A 10634-nucleotide genomic window follows, 5' to 3' on the forward strand; every position below is an offset into this window, starting at 1 on the left:
TACGGAATGAAAATTTATTATGAAAATGCTGTTTCTGAATTCTTTTTATCAATTTCAGATAAGAATTTAATTATCTTTATTAGCTTTCAATTTCGCTCTGATACCAACTGTAAGATCCCTCTGCCCCTCCACGCGAGGTAGGGTTTCTCACTCGGGGCCTCGCCCTTGAATGTCCGGGCACGAGACTAAACTGGTGGTCACTCCAAAAAAAACGAAACTGAGAAAAATTCCCATGCCCGGAAAGCAGGGACGATTTCACCTTTATGAAATTTTTTTTAAAATAAAATTTTTTCTAACGTGAACAATTCTACGCTATCCTTCAACTGAATAAATCAGATAGAAGGAAACTATCACTAATATAATTTGATCATTTTAGTAAATTCAACGCTTTTTTCTTGATCAAGGTCAGGCACAGCCGTTGATCCACTTATTTGAAAAATTTATGAAGGAATTGTCTAACTATTCGAATCTTAGCGTAATTCTAATATTTTTTAGTTTGATTATTAAAACTCCACTGATTCCAGCCTAACCCCATCCGGCCCATGGGTTAGCCACCACCCTACCACTGGAATCGGTGGAACCAAACAAGTACTCACCCACCCATAATTGAAATGCCTTTCTTAACTTTAGCTTTAGAAAACAGATACGCACACACTCCTCTTTATTAAACTTTAATAAAAACAATCCTTGATAAACAATTTACGGGTTATACATGTCATACTTCAAAATTTCTCATTGAGTCTTTGTTTCTCAACAAAACAGTATCACTCTAGACTCTCCGTTGAGACCAGCGAGTCAACAACGAGATCCAGTGATAGATTACAAAAAACATAGGTCCATCATATAATATCTTCTGATTCTAGAATTTTCTAAATCAGTTTGATCAATTTTTGACCATTTTTTGGTCAGTTAAGCTAACTTTTTGGAACTAGACTTGAATGAGGAGAGAGGAGAGATGAAATATCTCAATTTTTATGAGTTTAAAACTCATTCAAGCATGTGAAATATGCACCTCCTTTAAAGAATTCCCCTTCCTTACATATGTGTCAAAATGAAATCATTATACCTAAAATATCTCATATTTTAATATTGCTCATAGTTTTTTACTAATAAACCTTATACATTTTCAACTCTTCATATGTGTCAAAATAGAATCATATGTGTCAAAATGGAATCATTATACCTAAAATATCTCATATTTTAATATTGCTCATAGTTTTTTACTAATAAACCTTATACATTTTCAACTCTTCATCTTGTGTGAGCATTTACTCATTTTTGAATACCCAAAATATCTCATATTTTTAATATTGCTCATAGTTTTTTACTAATAAACCTTGTACATTTTCAACTCTTCATCTTATGTGAAATATGCACCTCCTTTAAAGAACTCCCCTTCCTTACATATGTGTCAAAATGGGATCATTATATCCAAAATATCTCATATTTTTAATATTGCTCATAGTTTCTTACTAGTAAACCTTGTACATAGTCAACTCTTCATCTTATGTGAGCATTTACTCATTTTTGGGTATCTTCTTTTACAAAATTAGATTTATCTCTTCCCTACACATGGATTGATCCAATTGGCCCATAGAAACCTTAATTGGACCATAATCTAAATTTTTTTAAAAATCTAGACCCTTAGGCTAAGGTCCTTTATACCTATTTCCAATTAATTTTAATTGTACATTGAAAAATTCTTTTTGAATTTCTATTTCAAAGAAACTTATTTTAATAAGATGAGTTATTTTTCTATCCAAAAATATTCATAATCTGAATATTCTCTCTCTAGAATAATTTTCTCTCTCTAGACTAAAACAGTTAGAAATAAGATCTTTTATATTTCTGAAGAGGGATTTAATTATACGGGAAGATGCTGGACATCTTGAGAGGCTGGGGAAGAATCTTACAGCAAACCAAATAGCTTCTACAAATCTAAAGATATGATGTTACCCATCCATTGACATATGCATGCATCCATTGACATTCATGTCTTTCTTGACCTCATGTGTTTGTTACTCAAAGTCATGCCATCTCTACACACGTGTCAACATCATCTTGGCGGGTCATGGATGTCCTCCAATGATGCAATGCATTCACCCTACCCCGTACTTTCTCAACACAAGTATGATATATATTTCTAGATGCAAGGATCATTTGGCATTTCAACTATTTGGCTCTCCTATTTATTTAGCAACTCTTTTCTGCGAAAGTGTGCATTTAGTAATCTCCCAAAAAAAGGGCGCTTCTGAAAGCCAATTATGCTGAAGAAAAGGTAGCTTATATAGACAAATGAAGAATTAGAGAGTTCGAGTTTTAAAGCTGTCTCCACCTTTACATCTTTATTCCACATTAGCACTAAAAGTAGTTACAAAGATATTGCTTCTAGCTACATATGGCACCTGGTCTCTAAGCTTTAATATGCTCCATAATTGAATTAAAATTACAAGAAAAGTCTTTTAGAGTTCGATACATAGAGGATTTATTAGGATCCATAATGAGCAGACGCATGCTTGGCCCTTCTGCAGCAAACACGATGACTCCTTTTGAGGATCCCTGAAAACTGTACATCACCCCACACAATCATTTTTAATCCCACAAATGTGACTCCTTTCGGTTTGATTCATGAGAAATGTACATCAGCCACACAATTATTGTGTTCCTCAAGTAAATTACAATCAACCAACCATCATTATCCTTAATTATTTCCCTGAAACAAGGATGCATGTTACAAAGGATATGTGGTCAAAGCTGCATTATCATTGTAAGCTTCATTCTTTAGGTATATGTAGACATGTGGATGGTCCACATCTAAGAAAACCTCATTCTGACTCAATGCCGGACAAACTGGCTGGTTTATGCAAACATCTGCACCTCCTAGAACAAATGTGAGACCGCCCGCTGTTGCTGCTGCTGTCCTGAATCGAGCTGTTGGAATCATGGCCTTTTGCACCCAGGTCTGATCTGATGCATAGTAGACCTGGCAAATCATAACAACCATATATATGCAACCCTAGTTCTTTATCCAAAAGCCATTTAAAGGGAGAGCTATAGCTGGGAGAGTGTCCAAGTTCCTGCACCTCATTTACATGCTTGGGGTATTTGAAACTATCGTTGTCGCGGTAATGACCTTCCCCCCCTACCAGCATAATTCTGTTGCCTTCAAGTACTGCGATGCCCTGTGATATTTATGAATGTCATTATTATCATCTGCACAAGCTAGTAGCTAAATGCACAACATGAGAGAGAGGGGCTGGAGATAAAGTAAAGTATACCCTCGTTAGTAAGTGCGAGTGCGTGTGATGTTTATATAAAAAATTAAGCTTACTGCATCTCCACGAGGAGTTAAAAGATCGGGTCTGCTCCTCCATACTCCCATCGAGGGGTTAAAGGATTCCATCTTTGAGGAAAATGAATTGGGTTGTTCATTGGTCGGGTCCTGTCAAAAAGAGTTTGAAAAGAAAACGATTTCAAAAAGTTGCTAGAGCAGAAAGGAAGGTGATAAGTCTACCATCTTCTCTCTCAACAAGTCCCAAGTACATTGGGAGAACCACTTACATAGTAGCCCCCCAAAGCATAGATTTCTGCATCAAGAGCTACACACATGAGATCTCCACGTGGGGTTGGCATATTGGGCAGGCGTGACCATGAATTGGTAGCAGGATCATAGACCGTTGCAGTATTCAAGTAAGAGTAATCAATGCCATAGCCTCCAATCATGTATACCTGAGAGAGTGACAGTAGAACTTGGTCACATTCTGCCAGCAGGGTTGGCAAGAACTGGGACTCCAGACTTGCAGATGCCAAGTTGGAACCCTGGCACCATAGTAGCTTGAGAACTCTAGTCTCTCACCCAAAAAGAAAAAAAAACAAATCACATTCTGCGGGCATGGAAATGAACCAAAATCAGATGTTTTACCTTTCCATCGAGGGCGGCGGCACAGTTGTCACCCTGAAAATCAAGTGCATCTGCTCCTCTTCTCCATGTATTTGTCACGATATCATATATGAATGTTGACTTCACCATTCCATTATTTGGTTGGGGGGTTAGATCGTCCGAGACATTCCTACCACCCACCACATATATAGTATCTGCATATGCATGAGAGAGCAAGATGTTTCTATATGGTTCAAAAATCTGGGTGATGTCCTTTAAATGACTTATTAGTGCTTATTACCACATGCATTACAAAGTAGAAGATGCTCACTTTCAATTATAGCTGCACCAAAACGGTATCTAGGCTCTGGCATGGGTGCCATCAACGTGTAGTTGTGTAAAACCGAGTCGTATTTCCATACTTCACTGCTCACATTTCCACCACCTTTAGCTCCACCCAGTATAAAGACAACATCACCATATCCAACTGCTGAATGATCTGTCAAGCTTCCCCCTACAAAGTCACAGTTTAGAATTATTTTAGGGAAACAAAAATTAGTATGCCTGGCTGACGTGCGCAATATCGTCAAAAAGAAAACAAAACAAACAAATCAGCCACAAACTTTAAGCAGTGCAGCTAAAACAGAAAATATGTCAAAACAGTGCTTAGAGACATGGCTTAAGTGACATGCATACAGACAGGCAAGCATGCAAACACAGACATGGCTATTTCTTATTGAGAGACACATGACACACACATATATACAAACATAAGTGGATGCTTACATACATATATATATGCATGCACAGATGCATACAATTAGAGATGATGGCTAGTGTTGGAGACATGACAAATCTTACATAGGCAGGCATACATACACAGAGGCATGCACACAAGCATACAAACGTGGAGAAATGATATTATATATATATATATATATATATATATATATATATATATATATATATATATATAGAGAGAGAGAGAGAGAGAGAGAGAGAGAGAGAACAAGTTTTGGCTTACCTCCAAGAGGGTTCTTGGTCGACCAAAAGCCACTGCCTCTGAAGAGGCTACCACCATAGGTGAGGCCATTGACACTGCGGTCACCGGACCTTGTGGCAAAGGTGACGTTTGGGTTGGGTAGTAGGCCCTCTCTGGCCTTGAGGTACTTGATGGCATGGCCCTGGGTGGCTCCCACTGCAATGAGAGCAATGGCCAGGATCACTACCAGCACAGTGAGTGTGACCACCAGCCACTGTGACCTGTTCACTGACCTCTTCAGGCTTATCATCTCCTGATGCATGTGGCCCAGCGGATCCCCTTGCATCTGCATGCCCTTCATAAAGCCACAGAAATCCAATGGCAATAATCTTTAAGGCCAAGAGAGGAAACTAATGGCCAAAGAAAGCTCCCTCTGATTGCAGGAAGAGCTCTCCTTGCATGAAGAGATCTTATTCAACCCAAATGCTCAGAAAATCCTCGCTTTGATTGTAGAGAGATTGACTCACATTGTACAGAGATCTCCCATGCAGTGTCAAACAACATTAAAATTGCGAAACAAAATCCCCCCAAAAAAAAACCCAAGCTGCAAAATATCCTCAAAGTGCACAATAAATTCTTTGTTTTCCCAGGAAGCCAATCGCAAAATAGCACCCAATTGCAAGAAAAACGCAAAGCAAGAGAGAGACACTCTCTCCTTTCTCTTTCTCTCTCTCTCTCTCTCACACACACACACACACACACACACACTCTCTCTCTCTCTCTCTCTCTCTCTCTCTCCCCCCCCCCTCCTCTGCACCTTGAACTAAAGGATCTATCTAAAGTGGAAGGAGTTGACAATTGCAAACCCCCCCCTCTCTCTCTCTTTCTCGTGTTGTGATCTCATCAACCTTAGGTTATGTAGTTGACTGACTATCTTTCTTTTTTACCCAAGAGATGCGGCGACACGCAGAATCGGTGGGCAGCACGATGTGAGCTCCCTTTTCTATCTCATGGGTCCATGCGTACAGAGTTCGCAAACACCCACAGCCCTTTCTTGATTAGATTATAGCCATTGCAACACTAATCTATCTTAGCCTGCACATTAATCTACTTTGACACTTTAAGCTAAATTTGTAGAAGATTAGTTTGATTTGACCTATGCTAATTCGCGTTTATGTTACCTTTCTGATTTCAATTCTCTTTTAATATCCTATTGCATGCTGCATCACCACCGCTCTCTCAGAGTCTCACACTCACGCATTCGCATGCAGCATTTTGATGCCTATCACAAACAGCGAGTGCAGCAGGCTTTTAATTACATAATATAATAATTTATTTAATTCTACACTGCTCAAAAAAATGTGAAAGTAGCCTACATTTCTCTATCTCTTCTCTATATCTTTTAGAGCCCTTACGACCCCCTCCATATTTTTTAGTCCTCCTTGGGCCCTCATCACCTGCAACTCCCTATGACAAAACTCCATGCCATTAAAACTCCATGCCATTTCGAATTTCAAACTCAGTGCCAGCTCATTTTGAGAGAGAGAGCCGTTTGGTTTCTCTGACTTCTTTACACTCTCGCTTCCTGTTTGGTTTCTCTGACCTCTTTACACTCTCGCTTCCCATTTGAAGATTTGTGTATGTTTTGTTGCGGAGAGAGCAAGCTGAGCGCTCTCTCTCCCTCGCTCGCTCGCTCGCAAGATGAGGCGCTGGCGGTCCAACTGTACGCAGTGCGCATCGTCATCGACTACCTAAAAGAGCTAGCTGTCATGGGCTGCTGGTGGGTTGGCCGCTACACTTTAGGGCAGCGTTGTTTGAAGGTAGTGCATAGGCAGTCATGGGTAATAGTGTACAAGTCCACCTAGCTAAGAGCCCCAACCAGCGGTGCACACAGAGACAGCAGGTGCGAGCAAGCAGCAACATGAATGGGAGGGGCCTCTACAACCGGTGAGTTGCTGCTTGATGGAGGGGTAGTGTATGCTAGAGGGGTCTATACTGCTGGACGACGAGCACTACCATGTACAAGGACTTGAGACTGGACATGGTGCACTTTGTGAGCGTAAGAGAGCGATGCACGGCAGTAGCCAGAGGCTGTACGAGCACCTAAGCACATGGGTTGAGCTTGGTTGGGTGACGTGGGGCACAGTGCATGTGGAGAAGGGAGCACACTCTGAGCAATGCACGAAGGAGAGCGCACCCTGAGCAAGGCGATCAAGGGAGCACACTCTGAACAACCCACGAAGGAGAGCGCACCCTGAGCAAGGCGATCAAGGGAGCACACTCTGAACAACCCACGAAGGAGAGCGCACCTGTAGAGCTGTCAATTTAGTCTTGTTGGGCCTCAACTCGGCTGAGGTCGACACCATGCTATCCGTGAGCTAACCACTATAACCATCTTCGCGTATGTGCCTTCTTCAGTTAACCACCATAGCCATCTTTGCGTATGTGGCCTTCTTCTCCAGTTGCATTAAGGTTTAAGCCCCCCATAAACAGACTCTGGAAAGTGCGCGTGGGAGGAGAAAGACCTTTCTTGAGTAACACAGCGGAGCTAGGAGGCAAGTGCACGTGCAGTGAAGCGGAGGATAAAAAAGCAACCTAGATTACCTGGCTGTTACATCCATCATCGTTGGATGTGTAGCAGCTGCAGCCGTAAAACCTCTCGGAACTCTTTGCGTTTTGATTAATACTGGAGCTTTTTAATCTTTAGAAGCTAACGCCTTTTTGCCATTTAGGTGATCAGTTTTCTTAATCGTCATTCCAAGCACAAAAACACAAGACAATCAGTAAAACCATATTACACATTTAGATAATAGGTTGTTTAGCCAGGAAAAGCTACACATTTAAATGAAAGACTGTATGGAGCCTGTAAAATCCAAAGATGTGTAAGAGTTGGAACTGGGGGAGTGTTTTTAAAGTTTCATAGGTTTTGGTCAAACTTAGTTCAAACTTCAGAGGCTAAGTTCTAAAGTGCAATAACAGGCTGTTCACGCGTAGGGAAAATGCCCGCATTTTCGGGCAGCCCCATTGGGTGTGGTGCACCTAGGCCACTTTCTAGGTTATTCGATGATGTAGCCATGCCTTGATGCATTGTGTAATAACCTAGAGATTCCCATAGGCCACAACACTAGAATCCTCGGACTCCCCGACATCTTCACCTCCACAGAGATCACCTTGGCTTATGGATGGAAGTCCTTCTCCAAACCAAAATCCCCAACCCCCTTAAATCCTTCGTCCTCCCAGTGAATGTAGGCAAGCCTGTTAGCCTCTTCGATGTATTCAACCCCACTGCCAAGCCCAACTATGTTGTCCTTTCCGAGGGCACGCCCTTCATGCCCCAAGATTACCCCATAGTTCGCCATGTGAACTTCTCCTACATGTCCCAGAATGATCATCTCAATGTGACTCTCATGAGAAATGCAGGCACCACTTTGGTGGAAGGGGTGCATGCTATGTTCCACCATAACCAATGGCTGCCTTTCTCCAACCACTTCTGGTCGGAGGAAACCCATGGTGATGGCAACTAGAGCTAAGATAGTCTCTGTTTGTGTGTGTGTGTGTGTGTGTGTGTGAGAGAGAGAGAGAGAGAGAGAGAGAGAGAGAGAGAGAGAGAGAGAGAGAGAGAGAGAGAGAGAGAGAGAGAGAGAGAGAGAGAGAGAGAGAGAGAGAGAGGCTATGGTGGGATTAGCCAAGTGACCGAGTCCGGTGTGGAGGGAGAAGGCTGAGGAGTAAGATAATTGAAGCTTGCTGTTTGGTGAATGTTGATGTGTACAGAAGTGGTATGGTATATGCCTAGCATGGCTAAGTGGAAGCTCTCAATAATTTTGAAACAGATGTGTTATTGGTGTAGGCCAAGTTTAGTGTGCTCACAAATGCATGAGAAGTGCCTGACTTGCGATGTTGTTTGGAGTGCACTAATTGCAGGATGTTACTAATAAGGCCAAGTTGAGTAGGCAGTGAGTTGTTTTGAATGTATGTACTTGAGGACCTCTCTCCAAATGTAATGACTTGCGCTTGCAGCTTGAAAGCCCGTGAAAGCATGATGAGATGGCCAGAGGGGGCTACTGAAAATAGTATGTGCTCACCATTGCTATGGTGGACATGTGCATTGCTTTTGGGGTTATGTATGCCCAGTGTGGTGTGCTTGCAAAAGCACAAGTGCTTAAAAAGCTTCCTTCTTGGCATATTGTCTCTTGGATAATAGCACTAATCAAATGATAAGCCTGGTAGGCAAAGACAAACAAGCACTAAATTATTTTGATGGGGTTTGCAAGGCAAAGGTAAGCATTGAACCCTCGACCGCCCCTGAGGATACCCCATCAAGCTTTCTCTTTCGCCAGAAGAGGAATTTCAAGAGATGTATTCAATGAAAAGATGTAGTGCAAGGGCATAGGAGCAACTGAGAAGTGGAACATATTCATGATGAGGTTGCCATATGAGTAAGCATTGACCTGTTTTGAATGGATCTGGTAGGGTTTGAACAAATGCCATATGAGTAAGCATTGACCTGTTTTGAATGGATGTGGTAGGGTTTGAACAAATGCCATATGATGGCTTTTTCGCTAATGCATTGACCTTTGTCTGCATTGTGGTAGCATTTGTAGAAGCAAAAGATTTGCTTGACATGCATAAGAGCAGGGTTGGAATCTTTTGGACTGCACTCATCAAAGCATATGCTCAACAAGGGAAAGGTCTGGATTGTATGAACATTTGCTTGACATGTATAAGTAGAATGTATTCTCTTGGATTACATATCCATATGTGATATGGGCTTTTGGGAAATGAGATTTATTGATGCTTTAATGAATATGTAGATTGCATTGATGTCTCTTAGAATGCACTAATCAATATATATGAGTGTGAATAGTTTGAGGGTTTTTGAAATAGTGTGTAGGTGTTTTTTTTGAAATTGTAAGTGTGTGTGTGTGTGTGTGTGTGTGTGAGAGAGAGAGAGAGAGAGAGAGAGAGAGAGAGAGAGAGTTTATTTTGAAAGTTTTATTAATTTTTAAAGTTAGTGAATAGAGTGTGTGTGTTTGAGGGTTTTTGAATAATATATGTGTGTGTATAATATATGTATGCGTGTGTTATTTATTTGTGTGTGTACATAAACACACACATAAATACACACACACACACACACACACACAAACACACACCCAAACGTGACGTGCACATGTGTACATACACAAGCACACATGTACATATATATGCAGACACATACATGCATATATGCAAACACCAACATACACACACACACACACACCCACACGTTCACGTGCACATGTGTACATACACATGAGAGTAGGCAAGTAGGGGTTAGTTAGAGAAACTCTCAAACACCTTGGGAGAGTGGATTAGTTAGAGAAACTCTCAAACACTCTCACACAGCAAGAAAAAGGGTGTGTACTTTAATTAAACACACATGTACACACACAAAGGTTAAGAACCCAAATGTATAGGTCCAAACATCCATGTACACACACAATGTATTTGGATTAGTATATTTGACACACGTCGATGTATATAGTATTTATGCTTCTACTTACTTATATAATTGTATGTATGATTGAGAGATGGAAGAGGTGACTATCATTTTTTTTGAGCACATGAGAAGCACTCTTTCCTTTGAGGAAAGGGTGAATTTGGTTGCTGAGTTTGAGCGTCGTTATTTCCATGTTCCAAGTTGGGGGGTCTGGGCCATGGCTGGTTTATGCTATGAATTGGAACGATGTTTTCCAAATTACTATACGATTAGATTCAGATAAATTAGATGAA

General features: G+C 41.0%; 1 protein-coding gene across 6 annotated transcripts; it reads right to left on the reverse strand.

Annotated features, from left to right (window-relative positions):
• Positions 1 to 2316: 2316 nt before the first annotated feature.
• Positions 2317 to 6190, reverse strand: LOC147630273 (uncharacterized). Of its 6 annotated transcripts, none has more exons than XM_086810113.1 (7): positions 6044 to 6190; positions 4905 to 5217; positions 4212 to 4394; positions 3923 to 4095; positions 3562 to 3819; positions 3332 to 3442; positions 2317 to 3182 (listed from the first exon to the last, which is right to left on the reverse strand). In XM_086810113.1, exons 2-7 carry the CDS (start codon positions 5212 to 5214, stop codon positions 2826 to 2828), a joined length of 1392 nt encoding a protein of 463 aa, XP_086666239.1. In that variant the 5' UTR covers positions 5215 to 5217; positions 6044 to 6190; the 3' UTR covers positions 2317 to 2825. The 6 variants fall into 6 exon arrangements, with proteins under 6 accessions (XP_086666239.1, XP_086666238.1, XP_086666237.1 ...); XM_086810112.1 differs by having other exon boundaries at positions 5810 to 6190; XM_086810111.1 differs by lacking the exon at positions 6044 to 6190 and having other exon boundaries at positions 2317 to 2983; positions 3084 to 3182; positions 4905 to 5660.
• Positions 6191 to 10634: the final 4444 nt, after the last annotated feature.

Source organism: Cibotium barometz, chromosome 16, assembly GCF_041138505.1.
Source record: "Cibotium barometz isolate CiBa-2024 chromosome 16, ASM4113850v1, whole genome shotgun sequence".
NCBI classification, from domain to species: Eukaryota; Viridiplantae; Streptophyta; class Polypodiopsida; order Cyatheales; family Cibotiaceae; genus Cibotium; species Cibotium barometz.